Source organism: Mustela putorius, unplaced genomic scaffold, assembly GCF_011764305.1.
Source record: "Mustela putorius furo isolate JIRA1106 unplaced genomic scaffold, ASM1176430v1.1 tig00000281_pilon_pilon_pilon, whole genome shotgun sequence".
Classification (NCBI taxonomy): domain Eukaryota; kingdom Metazoa; phylum Chordata; class Mammalia; order Carnivora; family Mustelidae; genus Mustela; species Mustela putorius.
The window spans coordinates 3,584,540-3,606,777 of record NW_025421343.1 but is presented as its reverse complement, the minus strand read 5'-3'; the positions used below and the strand labels follow the sequence as shown (position 1 = coordinate 3,606,777).

Here is a 22,238-nt window from a genome sequence, read left to right as displayed (position 1 = left end):
CTCACCATGCATTACTATCCTTCTTGATAATTATATTCCAATTATGCTGGCCTTTCCCCTTGTTTCATTAAGTAGCATGAGCAAAGGCATAAAAGCAGGAAGCATTAAGCAAACAGTTGAGTGTAAACATTCAGTTTATGTGGTTATACAATTTGCAAAGTAAAGGCAGTAGATAAAATAAGGTAGGAAAAGTTACTTGGGACCAAAAGAACAGAGAGCCCAGAAATAAGTTTACCCAACTATGATAAACTGATCTTCAATCAGAGTGCTTAGAATACCCAGAGGGGAAAGAACAGCCTCTTGAACAAATGGTGTTAGAAAACTAGGTATCTGTAGGCAAAAGAATGAAATGGACCCTGACCTTATGTCATACACAAAAATCAACATATGGGGTGCCTGGGTAGTTCAGCTGGTTAGGCGTCTGCCTTCGGCTAAGGTCATGATCTCAGGGTTCTGGGATCGAACCCAATGTCAGGCTCCCTGCTCAGCAGGGAGTCAGTGTGCTTCTCACTCTTCCTCTGTCCCTTCCCCCGCTCATGCTGTCTCTCTTTCCCAAATAAATAAATCTTAAAAAATCAACTCAAAATGGATTACAGACTTACATGTAAGACCTGTAACTATAAAACTCCAAGAAGAAAACAAAGGGAAAAGCTTCATGACACTGATCTTGGGAATGATTTCATGGATATGACCCCAGAAGCACAGGCAACAAAAACAAAAATTTACCCTAAAGATACAAACGTAGTGATCCAAAGGGGCACGTGTACCCGTATGTTTATAGCAGCAATGTCCACAATAGCCAAACTATGGAAAGAACCTAGATGTCCATCAACAGATGAATGGATCAAGAAGATGTGGTATATATACACAATGGAATACTATGCAGCCATCAAAAGAAATGAAATCTTGCCATTTGCGACAACATAGATGGAACTAGAGCGTATCATGCTTAGCGAAGTAAGTCAAGCGGAGAAAGACAACTATCATATGATCTCCCTGATATGAGGAAGTGGTGATGCAACATGGGGGCTTAAGTGGGTACGAGAAGAATAAATGAAAGAAAATGGGATTGGGAGGGAGACAAACCATAAGTGACTCTTAATCTCACAAAACAAACGGAGGGTTGCTGGGGGGAGGGGGTTTGGGAGAAGGGGGTGGGATTATGGACATTGGGGAGGGTATGTGCTTTGGTGAGTGCTGTGAAGTGTGTAAACCTGGTGATTCACAGACCTGTACCCCTGGGGATAAAAATATATGTTTATAAAAAATAAAAAATTATATAAAAAAAAGCAAACAAAAAAACAAAAATAAACAAGTGGAACTACCTCAAAATAAAAAGGTTCACCTTGCCTATCCACTACTATAGGATGTATACCTTAGAAAGAAAAGTAACCTCTTACATACCATTATCAAACCCATCTAATTTTCCATTGATATGATACTAAAGTGAAGTTTATGTTCAAATTTCAGCAATTTCCCCCAAACTGTTCTTTTTTTTTTTTTTTTTTTTTGGTGCAAAATGGTGGTTTATTAAAGCAGGGGGACAGGACCCGTGGGCAGGAAGAGCTGCTGCCCCGGGTTGTGAGGGATGGCAGGTTATGTACCCTGCTGTTGGGGGAAGGTGAGGGGAAGGGAGGTTTCAGTGGAGTTTTCATATGCTAAAGAGGGCCTACAAGGTGCCAGGATGTTCCAGGCCTGCCGGAGGCCTTGCCCTTGCTGCTGGATCAGTGTTGTCTTTAGACCGGCCATTAACATTAAGATAGTTGGGAGACTTTTTGGTGGGGTGTCACAATCCTGCTATCAATCGTCTTTGTTAGTGAGATTTAGGACATTTGTAAGCCAAGGGAGACTCCGGTCTAGCAGGATTGTGAGCTCTGCAAGTTAACTATTTGCTTATTGTTCATGGCAGTCAGGGCTGCCTGAGGGATGCTACACTTATGGAGGGGAAAGGGTGAAGAGGGGGTGCAAGGCGCCAGCTTTTGCTTTGTCCTCAGCCAGCCTCCTGCTCCCTCATCATTCCCCCCTGAACAATTTTGACCCTTAAATCTTTAAGGTGGTTGAAGGTGGAAGGTCTCATCTTCTGTAACTTCTTCCTGCTGAATAGGGGCACTGATCAATATTGACCCCAGTAGGTAGGGACAGCTCTACGCCCCTATTCACCAAACTGTTCTTTGTAGTAATTTTTCTCCCTGGGCTAGAGTCCAATCTAGGATCACGACTACATTTAGCTGCCATGTCTCTTTTGTATCCTTTAATCTAGGATAGTTTCTCAGCTTTTGTTCTTCACAACACCTACATTTTTAAAGAGGACTGACAAGTTATTTGTTGAATATCCTATAATTTGAGTCCTTCAATTTGAGTTTCTGTGAGTTTCACTGTGATTAAAGTTATGCATTTTGAATAGTTCTATAGGAGTGATGTGTACTAAGTACATCGCATGTGAAGTACTCAATTTCAATGTTTCTTATTACTGGTGGATGTTAATTTTGATGTCCAAAGTTCTCTACTGCAAAGGTTAACTTTTTTCCCTTTGAAATTAATGAGCAATGTGGGAAGATATTGCGGGATATCTTGAGGCTGAATAAAATACCCTTCTCCCCGGTAAGTTTTCACTCACTGGTTTTCTAACTCTATTTTTCCTCCTATATTTAGTTGGCACTGTACTATAAAGAACAGCCTCCCCTTTTCTTATTATCTCATCAATGAATAATGTATCTTATCTGTTTTAAAATCCATATGGATACATGTTTATTTATATTATTCTTAATTATGTTCAGTTAGCCAACATATAGTGCATCATTAGTTGTTGATGTAGTGTTCAACGATTCATTGTGTATAATACCCAGTGCTCATCACAACATGCCTGATTTTTTTACTACGCATGACTTTTTTAAACCTTTTGATTTAGAAGAGTTTAGTCTATTGTATTATACTGTGAACACAGTACAAATACTTTTCTATAATTCATGCCCAGTTTCTTCTATTATTAACACCTTCCATCAATGTAGCACTTTTTTTACGTTTAATGAACCAATAAAAATGGATTGTTATTAACCAAGGTCTACACACTATCTGATTTCCTTAGTTTATACCTAATGTTCTTTTTCTATTCCACGATCCCATATAGAAATATTGCATTACATTTAGTTATCATATCTCCTTAGGTTATTCTGGTCTGTGACAGTTCCCCAAATTTTTCTTGTTTTTCATGGCCCTGACAGTTTTGAGAAGTACTGATCAAATATTTCATAGAATGTTCATTTGGGTTTTTGATGTTTTTCTCACAACTAGGCTGGTGTCATACATTTTGGGGAGGAAGACTTTAAAATGCCATTCTTATCACATAGTAAGGGAACATACCATCAGCGTGACTTATCACTGTTGATGTTAACTTTGACTACCTGGCTAAGGTAGTATTTGTCAGTGTTCTTCACTATAAACTTAACTTCTGTCCCCTTCCTATGCCAAACTGCTGGGAAGGAGTTTACTTTGAGCAATCCACTCTTAAAAAGGAAGGAGTTATGCTCTGTCTCCTTAAGGGTGGAGTGTCTATATACTCCATACATATTCAGACAGCTGGAATTCCGCACAGAATTATCTATTTGCTCCCATTATTTATTGATTTAATTGTTTATAGATATTAATATGGATTCATAAAAAAGGACAAAAACAACTGAAACTAAAGGCTGGTTCTTACAAAAGGTTAACAAAATATTTACCCTTCGGTTATCATTCAGTATTACTATGCTGCTCAACTTGTGGCAACTTTCATCACTGGCAGTTTTTTTACTTGGCCCTTGTGTCCCCTTGGCATACTTATCATTGTCAGGTTTTCTAACTTTCCAGCACTAAAGACGCTCCTGGCTCTTCTATATTTTTTGCTCTAACTGTAGAATCAGCCTATTTTCCCAGGAGCCCTGAAAATATGTTTTTGTGGGTTTCATTTCTGCTTTTTATTTTTACTTTTTATGCTTTTTCACTCATGGTACTTATGAGTTTGGTATTTGGGGGAATATTTTGAGGTCCCAGTTGAAATTTCTTCAGAGAGATGTGTATCTGCTTCAGCCTTTAGGCATATGAGTTGGCACTACGAAGCTAGGGCCATTTTAAATAAAATTCTGGGCTGGAGAATTTTCAGATAACATGTAGTCCATTGCAAATAAATCGTACCAGTGCAAAAAGTTGGTCTGCAGTTACAAATTTCAGGATAAATTTGCCACTGCCTTCTTTCCCTGAACTCATTACTAAGGTTGAGACAGGCGAACTTCCTTGTTTTATTCTTTTGCACGGATGTGTTTATTTCTTATTTTACTTAGATTGCAGCCTACTGGAAACCCAAGAAGGACTTTTCCACCATCAGTGTGCCCTAAGTTCTATATTTTGTTCCCGACTTCATGTAGACATTAAAATTAAATCCCAGGGCAACCCTCTCAGATCCCCTCTCTCTTTGGGAGCTTTGTACCATTGCTCAATAAACTTCACTATCACTCAATAAACTGCTTTGTTGCTCACCACAAAACAAAAAGAAAAAAAATCCCAGATCTACAGAATTCAGCTGAAACCTTAGGGTGACAGTCTGTTTTAGTGCTTAATTATCTCTATGGTGCATTCCTGCTTTCACCCTGTTTTTGGGACCTGAAGCTGTTTAACTGCCATGTCAACTCTGAAAAGTGTTAGAAGATAGTTGTTTTTTTTTTTTTTTAAGATTTTATTTGATAGAGATTACAAGTAGGCAGAGCAGCAGGCAGAGAGAGAGAGAGGGAGAAGCAGAGAGCCCAATGTGGGGCTCAATCCCAGAACCCTGGGATCATGACCTGGGCCAAAGGCAGAGTCTTTAACCCACTGAGTCACCCAGGCGCCCCTAGAAGATAGTTTTGAGGGATGTATGTCTGGATGGCTCAGTGGGTTAAGTGTCTGCCTTCAGCTCAGGTCATGATCCCAGAGTCTTGGGATCAAATTCCACATCAGGTTCCTTGCTCAGCGAGGAGCCTGCTTCTGCCTGCTGCTTGTGCTCTTTCTCTCTCTCTGACAAATAAATCTGAGTGAGGAGTCTGATGCAGGGCTTGATCCCATGACCCCTAGGTCAAGACCTGAACAGAAACCAAAAGTTGGGAGACTTAACCAAATGAGCCACCCAGATGCCCCAGGTACAGCTATATCTTGGGAAAATTTATGGTTGTAAATGCCTATAAAAAGAAAGCAGAAAGATCTCAAGTAAATAACCCTCAACTTCCACCTTAAGCATTAGAAAAAGAGCACACTAAAACTAAAGCAAACAGAAGGAAGGAAATTATAAAGATCAGAGTAGAAATTAATGAAATAGAGAATAAAAAAGGACAAAAACAAAACCAAAGGCTGGTTCTCACAGGAGATTAACAAAATAGACAGACTTTAACTAGATCAACCAAGGGAAAAAACTAAGAAGACTCATATAAAAAATGAAATAGAGAACCAAATTATTACTGATAAATATAAAACTAATGTCAGCATTCTAGATCTAGAAAGTGATCAGGGAGCCTGATGCGGGGCTCAGTCCCATGACCCTGGGATGATGATCTGAGTCGAAGGCAGAACCAGCTGAGCCACTAGGCACTGCTGACATTCTGTCTTAAACACAATAAGGTTTTAGCTGTGGATTTTTCATAGATGCCCTTTACCAGATTGAGGAAGTTCCCATCTATTCCTAGTTTGTTGAATGTCTTTATCAACAAAGTGGGGGAAAGAGGAGGTTGGATTTTGTTAAATGCTTTTTCTGTGACTTTGAGATGATCAAGTGAGTTTGTGTTTTAGTTTGTTGATTGATTTTGAGATACTGAACCAATCTTGTATTTGTGGGATAAATCTCACTTGCTGAAGGTATATAATATTTTTTATGTGTTATTAGATGTTAGTTTGCTGGTATTTTATTGAGGCTTTTTGTGTCCATATTCATAAGAGATCTCAGTCTAATTTCTTGTCATGTCTTTGTTGGATTTTATTATCAGGGTAACACTAGCCTTATAAGATGAATTGAGAAGTGTTCCCTTCTCTTTATTTTTTAGAAGAACTTGTAAAAAATTAGTTTTAATACTTTAAATGTTGGTAGAATTCAAGGGTGAAGGTGTCTGGGCCTGAACTTTCCTTTGTAGGTAATTTTTTAAAATTACTAACTCAAACTCATCATTTATTTTCAGTCCATTCAGATTGTCTTTTACTTCTTGAGTTGTTTTCAGTGGTTTATGATATTCTAGGAATGATTTGTCTATCTATAAATAAAATCTTAAAAAAAATAAAAATAAGTTATCTTTAAATAAAATTTTTCAGATGCCCATAGAACACTTCTAAAGAGCTTTATTGATATATAATGCACATACAATTCACCTGTTTATTGTGTACAATTCAATGGTTTTTACCCTATTCATAGGTGTCTGCAGCCATCAACAGTTGATTTTAGAAGTGTTTTTATATCCTCAAGAACAAACCCTATATATACCCTTAGCTATCACCCATCTTACCCCCTCATTACTCCCTCCCGATCTACTTTGTCTCTATAGATGTCTATATTCTGGACCTTAATACAATAATTAATTATTGTGGAATCATATAAAATGTAGACTTTTGTGACTGGCTTCTTTTAACTCAGCATGATGTCTTCAGGTTCATGTAAATTATAACACATAGTGATATTTTATTCATTTTAATGGCTGAATAATATTTCATTGTATGTATATGCCACAACATTTCATCCATTTGCCCATTAATGGATATTTGGGTTGTTTCTACCTTTTGACTATGATAAATAATGCTTCTATATAAATATTCATATTTATATATAAGTTTTTGTGTGGATATATGTTTTCATTTCTCTTGGGTATATACCTAGGAGTAGAATTGCTGGGTTATATGGTAATTTTAAGTTTAATCATTTAATGAACTCTCAGACTGTTTGCCAAAGTTGCTGCATTATTTTACATTCCCACTTGCAGTATATGAGGATTCCAATTTCTCAACAAACTCAATAACACTTCTTATTATCTGACTTTTTAAAAAGATTTATTTATTTGAGGGAGCAAGCAAGTGTAGGGAGGAAGTACAGAAGGAGAGGGAGAGAAAATCTCAAGCTGAGTGTGGAGCCTGATGGGGCTTGATCCCACGACCCTGAGATCACAACCTGAGCCAAAACCAAGAGCTGGATGCTTATCTGACTGCATTCCCCAAGTGCTCCCTAACTTTTTTTATTGTACCTATTCTAGTGGGTATCAACTGGTATATCATTTTGCTGTTGATTTATTTATTTGTCAGAGAGAAAGGGAGAGAAAGATAGAGAGCAAGCACAAGCTCCAGGGAGAAGGAAAAGCAGACTTCCCACATAGCAAGAAGCCTGATGCAGGGTTCGATCCATTTCTTCTTGAAGATTCTCTATAGAGTTTTGTTAGTTTATGGTCTGTTCTGCATTCCTCCCATCCCCAAGCAATGTTCTCTCTCCCCACTTAAAAACGTTTTCATTTTCATTTTATACACATTTTTATGCTAATCCATGGTTGACATATGTGTTATAGCCTCACAGTGGATTGCAAATCAGTGTAAAAATATTCCTCCTTGATTACTGCAACACTTGGGTGTTGTCTATATTAATATCATGTCTCCAAATTTCTTTTTGATATGACTCTAGTTTTCCTTTTACTTTCAACGATTCTGAGTCACTTTATTTTTAATGTGTCTGCTATATAGCATGAAACTGAGTTTGTTTTTAACCCAATCTGAGTTTTTAAAAAATTGATTAATTTATTCCATCAATGTATATAGCGTTGTTTTGTTTTGTTTTCTTTCTAATATGCCCCGCAGCAAAGGCGGAGCACAATGTGGGGCTCAAACCCTCAATCACAAATTCAAGACCTGAGCTGAGATCAAGGGTCGGAGGCTTAACCAACTGAGTCGCCCAGGTGCCCCAATGTTTACACAGTCTCATATGCTCTCCATTCTCTATTTTATAGTATTTTTTTCCTTTTCAGGTCTTATTTATTTATTTGGGTGAGAGAGAGAGAGACAGAACACGAGCAGAGGGAGGGGAAGAGGGAGCCAGATGCGAGGCTTGACCCAGGTCCCTGGGATCAGAACCTGAGCTGAAGGCAGACACTTAAATGACTGAGCCACCCAGGCACCCGGTATTTCTTCTTTTGTTACAAATTTACTTTTTTCTTTTTCCTTCCCTCTACTCTCCCATGACTCCTATAATTTTTCTAAATATTTCAGATGTTTTATACTTTAATTTTAGTTTAATTCTTTTAGAAGTAACTTTTATAATTTAAAATACTGTAACTTACACATGTATTTCTTGATTTATCAACTTAAAAGATGAAATTTATCATCTTGAATTTATCTTTAACAACTTAAAAGATAAAAGCTCACTTATATTTCTTTTAGCCTGCCTTTCTTCTTTCTGCCTGTCTCCTTGCTGATTTTTCATTTTGTTTTTTTGCCTTGCTTCTTCTGTGTGGATGTCCGTACAATGTGCTCTTTTTCTTTGAAGTTCAGTACTGTCACTAGTATATGTCTGGGTGTTGATTTCTATATACAAATTTTTCTCTAGGACTGGGGTATGTCCTTTTAAATTACAGGTTCAGTTTTCCTTAGATATCTTATTATTTTTTGTTGTCTTCTTTAGAGACACTAACAGTTATCACTATGTTAGACTTCCACTGTCATTCCTCAAATTATTTTTTTCCAATTGCTTTCATTTCCTTTTTCTGTTACAATTCTTTTCCTTCAATTTGTTCTCTGATCTCCTAAATCTCTTTATCTTGTTATTACCTAAACTTTATTTAACACATTTCATGTCTTCTGTAATTATTATGGCACAAAACATTCAGTAAAAACTTTCCTGTCCTATAGAATATGTTTTTACAGCTTGTAGTTCCACCTTTCTTTTTCCAAGTTATGTCTCTGACACTACCAATTGCTGAGCTGCAATTTTGTTTTTTCATCTTATTTATTTATTTATTTATTTACTGTGGTAAAAAACATCCAACATTAAATTTACCATCTTAACCATTTTAATGTACATAGTTCAGCAGTGTTAAGTATATTCACATTGTGTGCCACAGAATTCTAGAACATCTTCATCTTGCAACATTAAACACCATATCCACTAAACACCAATTCTCTCTCTGCCCTCTCTACCAGCCCTGTGCAAATACTTTTCTGTTTCTAAAATTCTGACTACTTTAGATACATACTTCATAGATATGAAACACACAATATTGTCCTTTTGTGACTGGCTTATTTCACTTAGCACAAGGTCTGTGAGTTCATCTATGTTGTAGCATGAGAGAGGACTGCCTTCATTTTTAAGGTTACACAATATTCTACTGGATGTATGTACCTCATTTTCTTTGTCCATTCGTCTGCTGATGGACATTTGGGTTGTTTCTGTAACTTAATTGTAAATAATGCTGTGATGAACATAAGTATGCACATATCTCTGGGATTTGGTTTGAATTATTTTGGATACATACCCAGAAGTAGGATTGCTGAGTCATGGTAATTCTATTTCAAATTCTTTGAGGAACTGTATTTTCCACGATGGCTGCAACACCATTATATTCACACCAACAGTGCACAAGAGTTCTAATTTCTCTGCATTGTTGGGACAATTGTTACTTTCTGTTCTTTTTGCTCACATCCTAATGGGGTATGGAGTGATATCTCATTGTGGTTTGTGATTTGCATTTCTCTGATGATTAGTGATAGCAAGCATCTTTTCATATGTTTGATGGCTAGTCATAAATCTTCTTAGGAAAACTCTATTCAAGTCCTTTGCCCATTTTTAAAGTGGGTTTCTTTACTGTTGAATAACAGAAGTTCCACGTATAATCTGGATATTAACCAATAACCATGATTTGCAAATACTTTCTCCTCATTCCCTAGGCTGCCTTTCATCCTGTTGTGCCCTCTAAGGCAGTTTTCAATTCTGAGTAGTATAATTCATTTATTTTTGCTTTTGTTGCCTGTGCTTTCGGTGTCAAATCCAAGAAATCCTTGCCAAATCAAATGTCATGAAGCTTTTTCCCTTGTTTTCTTCTGAAAGTTTTTTAATTTAGCGGTTATACTTGATCTTTCATCTATTTTGAGTTAATTTTTGTATATGGTAAAAAGCAAGAGTTCACAACTTCATTCCTTTGCATGTGGATGCCCAGTTTTCTAACACCACTTGTTGAAATGTACTTTCTCCACTGTGTAGTCTTGGCACCCTGTGGAGAATCATTTATCTTATCTATTGATCTTGATGTGAAGTAGCTGCAACTGGACAATACTCAAAATACAAATACAAATAGATCAGCTCTTTGACTTCTTTCCTCATCTAGGTATGTTCTATCTTCCTCTAAGAGGTAAAGTTTGACACCTAGGTAGAAATGACTTATTTTATTTATTTATATGAGAGAGAGAGAAAGAGCACAAGAAAGGGAGGGGCAGAGGGAGAAGCAGACTCCCTGCTGAGCAGGGAGGCTGATGTAGGACTTGATCCCAGGACTCCAGGATCATGACCTGAGCCAAAGGCAGTTGCTTAACCAACTGAGCCACCCAGGCACCCAGTAATGACTTATGTTCTATATGTTCTCTTATGTTAGAAATAGGGGGCCATGGGTAAACATGGCCTTTTACTTGGCTTTTACTATTTTTTTTTTTTAAGTTTGTATTGAGGCTCTTTAAGTCTTTATCACAGTCTTCTGAAATGCCTTCAGATTTTAGGTTTTCCCCTGTTTTAGTACTGAGACATGATACTTCTATTATTTTCAGCCTTAATTTAAGTATTTACTTGTAATCCTGTTTCTAAGTTCACAAATCTTTTCCCAGGGGTTACAATTATTTTACATAATAAAGTGATTTGCATGAGAAAGCAGAAGAAAAAGAAGAAAAAGAAAAATGGATCTCTATTTAAATTGTGAGGGAACATTATCATAAAAATAAAATGGGGGAACGCCTGGGTGGCTCAGTCAGTTGAGTATCTGACTCTTGCTTTTGGCTTGGGTCATGATCTCAGGGTCCTGGGATTGAGCTCCACGTTCAGTGGGGAATCTGCTTGAGGATTCTCTCTCTTCCTCTGCCCCTTCCACTGCTCCCACTTCACTCTCACTCTCTCAAATAAATCAATCTTAAAAAAAAAAAAGAATAAAATGGAAACACACAGACACAGACCTTGTCTTTCACTCTGTCACTCCCTTTGTACTCCCCTCCCCAACCCCCTGCCCCAATCCCATTACCTGCAATATCTATCTGGAAGGATTCTTTTTCTTTTGTCCAGGCTTCCTTAGGAACTGTTCTCTTAGTATGGCTCTCCTCTTTCTGTTTAACATCTTCAGTGTCTGGTAGACTTTCAGTCTTTGTGTCTTGCAGTCTAGCTGAGTGCTCTGCAGCCGCACCACCACCAGAACCTGAGAGAGGTAAATTAACACAGTAGCCAGACAAGAGGTTGACAAGAAGTATTTTAAAATACCTATCAAACATCTAACAGGTAAAAGGCACTGTTACTGGTATTGACCAAAAAACCCCCACAAAAAACAAAAAACAAAAAAACCATAAATAAAAAGACCATTTAGAAATGTGTTTAGAAACTATTGTTCCAAATTGGAGTTAAAAAATACACAGAAACATGGGGTGCCTGGGTGACTTTTGATTCTGGCTCAGGTCAGGATCTCAGGCTTTTGGGACTGAGCCCCAAACTGGGCTCCATGCTCAGCTGGGGAGTCTGCTTAAAAATTCTCTCCCTCCCCCACCCCCAATTTCATGTGCATGTACCCTTTCTCTCTAAAATAAATAAAAATATACAAAAACAGATGTCATACAAAGTAAAAGAATTATCACCTAAGAGAAAGAAGTATATGTACTCAGAAAGAGATAAACTACTTCTAGCTCAAAGGATCATGAAAGAATTCTAGAGTAAAATAACAATTGACTTGGGTGTTAGAGTATAGCTAAACTGAGGGGGCACCTGGGTGGCTTAGTTGGTTCAGCGGCTGCCTTTGGCTCAGGTCATAATCCCAGGATCCTGGGATTGAGCCCTGCATCAGGCTCCCTGCTTGGCAAAGGGCCTGCTTCTCCCTCCCCTCCACCTGCCTATCTACCTACTTGTGCTCTCTCTGTCAAACAAATAAATTAAAAAAATCTTAAAATAAAAAAAAAAAAGAAGAAGATAGCTAAATGGGATAAACACTGAGACAGAAAGACAAAAGGCATTTTAGGCAAAGGTCACTGCATACGAAAACAAGAGAGTCAGGAAAGCAAATAAACATAGAAGAAACAGAGCAAGTGTATGGTTTGAGTACAGAATTTATAAGAAAAAAGGGTAGCTAAAAAGTTGTTTGGGAGCTGATTTTCCTGTTCTGAAAGACTGTACTAAAAGAGTTTAGATTTTATTCTTAGGGCATTGAAAACTTTCTGATTGTGAGATTAACAGGATCTGTTACTAGAACATTCATTTAGCAACCGCAAAAAGGGGGGTAAAATTTTGAAATGTTGCCCAGAATACAATATAACTTGTGAAAACAAGCAATACACGCACAAAAAAGAAGTGGCTAATTATGCTCCAAAATGTTTCTATTTATAATATTGTCAGAGACTACCAGCTGTCCTCTGAAATCCATTTTCCTTTCCTCTAAAATAAACCCCTGAGAATAGAGTAGACAGGCTGAGGGGATCTTGTGTCCTTCAAATTCCTACCAGTGAGTTCTTTATGAGCACAGAAGCTCGTTTCCAGCTATTAACTAGTTCAGAATCTAAAGCAGAAGCAATTACAGGCAACCAGTGTCCCTAGTCCTATCCTAGGCCACTGAATAATGCCCCAAAGAGCAACCCCAGCCATCAGCCCTTGGAAATAATTCTTAAAATGGAACTCATGTCAAAACAGTAAAACGAAGAATCAACAAAACAAAACAATTAGTTTTGGAAGATTTCAATTTGGTCAGCTGCTGGGTTAAAGCAATATAATAATGTATAATAATGTTTATTTGGGGAGAGAAAAAGCAAGTGTATCCTAGCTCTTCAAGTCTCTCTTAAAGCTCAACTGGAGAAAGTAAGAGCTAAGTATCAGCTGAGAAGCAGAAATCCAATCCCACCTTAGATATCCAAATATTTTCAGACTGTATGGTTACTTCCATGATGCCACTAGTTTACCCAATTCTAGACTATGCCCCTCTTGGACCTGTTTAAGGAGAACTTCACAAACTGTCACTCTGATGAGCAGAGGACTGCTACGCTTCTACAACAGGACTGGCAAATGCCCTGTCTTAACGTCATTCAAAGTTATTCATGGAGACATTAAGCCAGAGAACCCACTTCTTGAATCAACTAGAAAGCTTAAGATTACAGATTTTGGGGAGCTGGTTTATGTCCTCATCCTCTAGAACCACCCACTTACTGCAGCACCCTGGACCACCTGCCCCCTGAGATGATTAAGGGCCAAATGCATGCTGAGAAGTGAATCTCTGGAGTCTTAATGTTCTTTGTTATAAATTTCTAGTTGGGAAGACTTCTTCTGATGCAAGCACATACCAAGATACCTGTAAAACATATCCTAGACTGAATTCCTATTCTCTGACTTTGTATAAGAGGGAGCCAGAGACTTCTTTACAAGACAGCTAAAATATAACCCTAACCGAAGGCTGATTCTCAAAGAAATGCCAGAACACCCCCGGATCACAGCAAATTCATGGAAATCATCTATCTGGCAAAAAAGGCAAAGATTTGGGGCACCTGGGTGGCTCAGTGGGTTAATCCTCTGCCTTCAGCTCAGGTCATGTTCTCAGGGCCCTGGGATCAAGTCCCACATCCAGCTCTCTGCTCAGCAGGGAGCCTGCTTCCTCTCTCTTTGCCTGCCTCTCTGCCTACTTGTGATCTCGTGTCTGTCAAATAAATAAATAAAATTTTTAAAAAAAGGGCAAAGATTCAACTTTGAAGATGAATCTTGTAGGGAGGGGCTCGTGGCTGGCTCAGTCAGTAGATCATGCGACTCTTGATCTCAGGGTTTTAAGTTCCAGCTGCACACTGGGCTGCTGTATAATCTGTCAGGAACAGGTTACTGACACCTTACTGCTGCCTGCCTACAATCTAAAGCAGTACAGAGTTGCATTTTTTGTTTTACTGAGCAGGCAGTACTTTGGTCTCCCTACTCAAAAAGTTTCACTTCAGTAGACATGACACTCTGAAATGAAAGAACCCACAGCCTCCTGCTAACTTCACTTTCATAATCTGGAGACAAGATTCAATTGCAGCCACCTCACAGCATGTCCTGAGTATGGAGTCCTTGTGGAAGATGGAGCCGGGGTCCAACTGGGGGTTTGCTCCAACTTGATCAGTTAAAGAGCCAGGCAATAGCCTTCCAAGTAACTAAGGGTGTGTGTTACCTACTGGGTGGCCAGGCTTGGTAAAGCTGTCAGAATGAATATGTGATTCGTTCTTTCACATGCAAAAATGAAGATTTTTGTATTAAAAAAAAAAAAAAAACAGAACCTTGACTTCACTGGGCATATGGTTATCAGAATAAATGTATTTCCCAGCCTTTTGGCAACATAGCTTAGTATGAACATGTGACTAAGTCTGGCCAATAGAATGGAAGAGGAATGGTACATGTAACTTTTGAGAAGTATTTAAAGAAGGAATATACTTTTTTCTGTCCCTTTCTTCCTTTCTGCTGGCTGGAATACAGGCCTAATTGCTACTGCAGGAGAATGGAGGCTAAAAATGTTGGAGCAAGAGGAGAGAAAGAGCTTTGTTCCTTGATACACTGACGTCTACACCTGGATTTTTACAAGAAAGAGAAATAATTTCCTGTCCTCTTTAAGACAATGTTACTTTGTTTTTATTTTCATCTCTCAGAACCAAAACAAATCCTATTTTTTTTAACAAATCCTAACTTTAACATGTTATTATAGTCTTTTTTAAATTAGCATAATCCCACAGAAGTATATTAACTGGATAGGTACTTAAGTAGTAAACAAGCTGAATTCCTAGAGAAAAAGGTTTATGTACAACAACAGTATCAAAGAGTAAGCATCTGGGACGCCTGGGTGGCTAAGTGGGTTAAGCCTCTGCCTTCGGCTCAGGTGATGATCTCAGGGTCCTGGGACGGAGTCCCACATTGGGCTCTCTGCTCGGTGGGGAGCCTGCTTCCCCTCACTCTTTGTCTACTTGTGATCTCTCTCTCTCTGTGTCAAATAAATAAATAAATAAAATCTTAAAAAAAAAAAAGAGTAAGCATCTTGTGGAACTGATTTTTTCTTTCTTTCTTTCTTTCTTTTTTTTTTTTTTAGTTTTATTTATTTATTTGACAGAGATCATAAGTAGGCAGAGAGGCAGGCAGAGAAAGAGTAAGCAGGCTCCCCGCGAAGCTGAGAGCCTGATGCGGGGCTCAATCCCTGGACCCTGGGATCATGACCTGAGCTGAAGGCAGAGGCTTTAACCCACTGAGCCACCCAGGTGCCCCGGAACTGAATTTTTTATCAGTAAAGTCCATTATGTGAATTTCTGGCAATAAGATTAGTTGTGTTAATTAACTTGTGTCACAAAGTTGTCCAGAAATGTCTTAAAGAGCTTTAAAAATGTTAGTTTTACCTGCCAATCTATACCAAAACCATTGCAACTAATATCCTATTTCACATATGAGCAAGACAGTGAAAGGCTGAAGACAGTAAGGGAACAGAAAATACTTTTCTGTTTCTACTCATTTTAGAAGGCCAGAATAAAATAATACACAGATAATCCACTTCAGTTACCTTCAGTGGTTTTCTGCAAGGGTTCTTTTTCTTCAGGTTGGGCAGGCTGAGTCACTGTATTTTTATTGTATATCTCCTTTTTCTGGTTTTTATCTGAAATGTCCTCGTCCCCAATGATGGAAACTTGAACTTGGGCATCTGTAATAATGACATCACACAATTCCATAGAGAAGGAAAGGACAATAAACACAATAGGCAAGTAACTGCCACCAACCCCCACCAAAAAGTCCAAACAAAACCCCAAACCTCTTTATATATTAAGAAAAAAAGAGCATCTCTTAGGCCCCATCACAGCTTTTAAGTTGCGACAATTATGATGGGTTTACAACATAAATTAGAAAGCTCTTCCTATTTTTCTGTGTACAATGATGGTTTAAATAAAATACCACTTTATTTTTAAATTTAAATTCAATTAATTAACAAACAATGTATTACTGATTTCAGAGGTACAGGCCTATGATTCATCAGTCTTAGATAATACCCAGTGCTCATTACATCACATGCCCTCCTTAATGCCCATCACCCAATTATCCCCTCCCCCCACCCCCTACCCCCTCCAGCAATCCTCAGTTTGTTTCTTATGATTTAAGAGTCTCTCTTATGGCTTATCTTCCTCTCTAGTTTCATCTTGTTTTATTTTCTCCTCTCTTCTCCTATGATCCTCTGTTTTGTTTCTTAAATTCCACATATGAGATCATATGATAAGATCATATGGTAACTATCTTCCTCTGACTTATTTCTCTTAGCATAATACCCTCTAGTTCCATCCACGCTCTTGCAAGTGGCAAGATTTCATTATTTTTTTTTTTAAAGATTTATTTATTTGTCAGAGAGAGAGCGAGTGAGAGCGAGCACAGGCAGACACAGTGGAAGGCAGAGTCAGAGGGAGAAGCAGGCTCCCTGCGGAGCAAGGAGCCCGATGTGGGACTCGATCCCAGGACGCTGGGATCATGACCTGAGCCGAAGGCAGTTGCTTAACCAACTGAGCCACCCAAGCGTCCCAAGATTTCATTATTTTAATGGCTGAGTAATATTTCATTCTCTCTCTATGTACCACATCTTCTTTATCCATTCATCTGTCGATGGACATCTGGGCTCTTTCCACAGTTTGGCTATTGTGGACACTATTGCTATAAACACTGGAGTGCAGGTGCCCCTTCGGATCACTACATTTCTTTCTTTTTTTTCTTTTAAAGATTTTATTTATTTATTTGAGGGAGGCAGACAGAGGGAGAGAGAGAAGCAGGCTCCCCACTGAGCAAGGAGCCAGATTTGGGGCTTGATCCCAGGACCCTGGGATCATGACCTGAACCGAAGCAGCTGCTTAATGGACTGAGCGACCCAGGCGTCCCTTTACATTTGTATCTTTGGAGTAAATACCCAGTAGTACAATTGCTGGATTGTAGAGTAGCTCTACTTTCAACTTTTTGAGGAACCTCCGTATTGTTTTCCAGAGTAGCTGCACCAGCTTGCATTCCCATCAACAGTATGGGGGGGTGGGGAGGGTCTCCTTTCTTCACATCCTTTCCAACATCTGTCATCTCCTAACATGTTAATTCTAGCCTAACATACCACTGTTCTTTACTGGTTTGACACAACAGTTAAAAAAAAAAAATCAATTGTCTTTTTCAAAGTAAAAAAAAGGGATGTGAATAACTCTTTTGAGTTCTTTGGTTTATTCAAAGTTTTTGTCACTTCTTGAGCCAATTTTGATATTTCATATCATCTTAGAAAAGCATCTGTACCATCAAAAATTTATGTATAATATTCTTGTGACTTCAGAAACCTCCTGAAATTATATCCTTTTAAAACTGCTTTATATTTTCCACTTTTTCTGTTTTTCTTGGTCATATTTGCCAGAGATTTATCAACCTTATTGGTTTTTTTTAAAAAACAGCTCTTTTCTTTCTTATATGAGAAAACTCAGGTGTAAAATAATATGTTACTAAGTATATTAAAAAGTCACCAACAGGGACGCCTGGGTGGCTCAGTGGGTTAAAGCCTCTGCCTTCCGCTCAGGTCATGATCCTGGGGTCCTGGGATCGGAGCTCACATCAGGCTTTCTCCTCAGCAGGGAGCCTGCTTCCTTCTCTTTTTCTGCCTGCCTCTCTGCCTCCTTGTGATCTCTGTCTGTCAAATAAATAAATTTTTTAAAAAAAAGATCTTAAAAAAAAAAGTCACCAATAAAGCAACTAGGATAATAGTTAACAATGTTTATGTTTTCACAATGGGTAAAAAAGAGGTTCAGCTCTTCCTAAGTATGAATATTTTTCAACAAAAAAATCAGAAAAGCAATTGAGATTACTAAAGATATAATGTATCTATCAAAGAGCTTAAGAAATAAAACATTACAGATATGATTCCCTGTATAAAGGCTCTCTGTCTTCTCAGTAGCAACTTTTATGTTGAATTTAGAGTTTATCAATTCCAAGGATGTTTCCGAATTTTTTTTGCTTTATTGCATGTATTAATCAACAATAGAACCCAGACTGGAACACAGAGTTAACCTATGCTTTAAAAATTGCCCTGGAATCAGCAGCACCTATTTAGCTAACAGCCATGCACAGGAACTAAAAACAGTAAATGCAATAAAGCAACAGAGGCAATTATACATGTAGAATTTTCAGTGGCCACTGGAGTCCCCCCCACCACCTTTTAAAAGATTTTATTTATTTATTTGACAGACAGAGATCACAAGTAGGCAGAGAGGCAGGGAGAGAGAGAGGAGGAAGCAGGCTCCCCGCTGAGCAGAGAGCCTGATGTGGGGCTTGATCCCAGGATCCTCGGATCATGATTGGAGCTGAAGGCAGAGGTTTTAACCCACTAAGCCACCCAGGTGCCCCTGGAGTCTCCCTTTAATAAATACAATCATGTGTCAGCTAGGGGAGTACAATGTCAGGGACGTAGAGGAAAAAAAAAACCAAGCAGGTCTCTAAAGATTAAAAAGTTTCATAAAACAGTGGGGCCTATATCTGAGGATAGGGTTGAAAGCTCAAATGCCCCTAGTGACCAGACAGGTAAGGTAGATGAATGAAGCAGACTGGCTCTGAGAAGTATGGGGACTTGAAGCAAACACAAGAATGTACATCTTCTCTGCAGGGAAGACCCATGCATCAGGGGCAGGTGGTTACTGTCATGGGGGAATGCAAGCTGAGCACAACCAGATATTCTGATTTTCAAGGGAAGTACAAAATCTTATTTTCAAATGTTGGCAGCAAAATGCAAAGAAAATTAAAAATACCACGTGAACCATATACTTTCTTGCAAAATCCAATCTACGAAAATATTAGTTTGTACCATCAGATAAATTCATGAAGCAAATTTAATCAAGATTTTCTAGATTTGTTTCTAAAACATATCTGACGATATTATTTCACGTCAAAAGTTGCAGTATATTTTATTTCCCACAGTGAAAATAAATAGGTCTAAGAAACCTGTTAAGTATTTTAGAAGATTTTATAAATATTTTACCTTGTTTACAACCAATGAAATAGCTAAGAGAAAAGCTTGTGTAACACCAGAAATAAGATAAAGATTAGACAACATTCTCAATAACCAGGGGTAAAAAAGGCCACAAAATATACAAAGCCAATTCAGTTACCTGCATTATCTTTCTGAGGAGGTTTTGTCCCCAGTGGCAAGGCTGTCTTAGCCACCGCCCTCTTACTGTAGATCCCCTCTTTATGTTTAAGGTTATCAGTGACTGGTAGGTCGTCATCCCTTGTGCCTAGCACCTCCGCGGGGAAGTCTGGAGCAATGGCATCATTGGACCCTACAGAAAAGTGGGAAAGTAGTACAATTAATATAAGTTGAAGTTGAAGAAAGACAAAAAGTTTACCTCTTAAACTGCTTCTATTAAAAAGGTACGACAATAGGAGTGTTGTAATGTGACCAGAAGGTGATGTCAGTTAAATTGAAGCTGTCAGACATGTATAATAAACTGCAACAATACATAGTGGAGAAGCTAATGACAGAAAATATAGAGTATCAGCTCCGAAGAAAGGTAATTTCCAGTTCAGGAAGGCTTTCAAAGAAAAAAGATTATAGACTGTAACCTGGAAAATAAGTAGGCTTTTTGAACTATGCAGAGGAAGACAGACATTTTAGGAAGAGATGAAGCATGAACAAAGACAGAGAAACAGGAAAGCAAAAAGTATGTAAGAACAGCAGCCAGACCATAGAACACATTAAAGAAAGTGGTGGGAAATATGAAAAAATAATTGTTTGGGGCAAAATTCCACAGAGCATGGAATCCCAAGCTATAGAGCACAAATTTTATTGTACATGAAATGTAACATCATTAAAAAATTTTTAATAAAGGGAAAATATAATCAGCCATGTTTTAGAAGATTAATCTGATAATAATATAAGATACATAACACGGAAAGAAAAGTAATGTGATAAAGAAATACAAGATTGGAAAGTAATTTTACCTTCTTTTGAAACACATTTAAATATTCCTAAATCTACTGGTAAGAAAAGTTTATCCATGCCATAAAAAAGAGGTGAAGAACATTTCTGAGCACCTAAACTATGTATGGCAATAAAAGCTCAGTATCAGTCTCATTAGTACAGTGCCAGTGTACGTGAGTCATGAAGGACTTTTTTATTTTTTTATTTTTATTTTTTTTTTTTAAAGATTTTATTTATTTATTTGACAGAGAGAGATCACAAACAGGCAGAGAGGCAGGCCGAGAGAGAGGAGGAAGCAGGCTCCCTGCTGAGCAGAGAGCCCGATGTGGGACTCGATCCCAGGACCCTGAGATCATGACCTGAGCCAAAGGCAGCGGCTTAACCCACTGAGCCACCCAGGTGCCCATGAAGGACTTTTTTAGACAGATTGCAAGGATCCTACTAAGCCTGCTCGGTCATATGTACAGATTAAATTGGGCTTTTCGTCAGCTGCTGTGGCATCACTTTCTCTTATTTGCTCCCTATCTCTCTGGCAAACCCTTAGTATCTCTCCTTCTACCAAATCTCTCAGTGCAGGAGCTCCTCCAGGGGTCAGAACTCTTTTGACTTCCTGAGTAGACTCATCAATTACCAATGGATTGAACACTATCTATCTATATGCTGATGACCAACAAATACGTATCTCTGGCTGAGATCTTTCTTTTGAGCTTCAGATTCTAGCATTTAAGACACAGCTAGTCCTTACAGCATCTTTTGAAGAAATTAGAAAAAGGTGTCCCTTTCTTAATTAAACAAATTAAGATATTATATATTATGGTACAACATAACAACTGTACACAGGGATCATTCTCCTCACAAATACTTCCAGATACCAGAGAACACACTCCACCAGCAACCAGCACATGCATGCTCTTCACCATCACCCCACTTTGTTCTCCAAGAGAGGGGAGTATGTCAGGTTCACAGTCAGATGGGGAACAGAAAGTCCCTGAGAATAGTGGTGGATAGCAAGAGAAGTAAGTCTGTGGAGCTGAGGGGCAACTGAAAGCCCGTCTAGCCAAATGGATGTGTGAATGCCAACAAGTGTATGCGTACTTATTTTGCCTCATCCAAGCACAACTGTGGGACTTCTAAGTATAGATTTTTGTTTGGGGCAAGAAGAACTCTAGCTGGAGATCTGGAACCTTCATACTCACCTATGTATTTTTTTTTTTAAGATTTTTTTTATTTATTTACTTGACAGAGAGCGATCACAAGTAGACAGATAGGCAGGCAGAGAGAGAGAGGAAGGGAAGCAGGCTCCCCGCCGAGCAGAGAGCCCGATGTGGGACTCGATCCCAGGACCCTGAGATCATGACCTGAGCCGAAGGCAGCGGCTTAACCCACTGAGCCACCCAGGCGCCCCCTCACCTATGTATTTTCATAAAAAACAGCATATATCTCTATGATGTTAGTAATACAACCTTTTATGTGGCACCCTTGCATATAACCTTAAATGTGTAAATCAACTCTGTTTATGGTCAAGAGCCTTCTGACTAACTGGTGTCCTCGCCTCCACACTTCTAGAGTCCTCCTCACCTTGGCTCCCCTCCTTTCCACCTATGAAGTAGTTCTCCATCTCACAGCCAGATAAATTTTGCAAATGTAAATGAAACCACAGTTGCCTACTAGAATAAAATACAAATGTTTTAGTATGGTTTACAAGACATTAAATGATCTTGGGCCTACCCATCTAACCGTATCTAGCCACCATTCTGCTCCAACCATACTGCACATTTGTCAAATACATCAAGCTCTTTCCCGTTTCAGGAGCTGTGCCCATTCTGTCACTCTCTACTCTTTGCCTACCTAACCCACCTTTATCTTACTGACCTCATCTCAAAATTTTTTTTCCTTGGAAAGGCCTTCAGGAGCTCCTAAAACTAAACTGGGTACTCTTATTATTCTCATCCAAATCTACTTTATTTTATTAACACTTACCATTTGTAATTATGTACTTATTTGGGGTCTATTTGTTTACTACCTGTAACAACATTCCACATACTCCATAAACTTGGGACCATGTTTATTTTGCCTCTG

The 22,238-nt window shown here is 38.5% G+C and overlaps 1 protein-coding gene and 1 pseudogene across 7 annotated transcripts in view; one reads left to right on the top strand and one right to left on the bottom strand.

Annotated features, from left to right (window-relative positions):
• Positions 1-22,238, bottom strand: part of ALMS1 (ALMS1 centrosome and basal body associated protein) — a 197,324-nt gene that overhangs the window by 40,343 nt on the left and 134,743 nt on the right. For all 7 annotated transcript variants that reach the window (XM_045079016.1, XM_045079011.1, XM_045079013.1 and 4 more), the window contains 3 exons: positions 19,348-19,518; positions 15,747-15,884; positions 11,241-11,411 (listed from right to left, as the gene is read on the bottom strand). In XM_045079016.1, the coding sequence (XP_044934951.1) occupies positions 11,241-11,411; positions 15,747-15,884; positions 19,348-19,518 (480 nt within the window). The remainder of the gene's footprint in view (positions 1-11,240; positions 11,412-15,746; positions 15,885-19,347; positions 19,519-22,238) is intronic.
• LOC106004744 lies at positions 11,814-15,560 on the top strand (annotated as a pseudogene).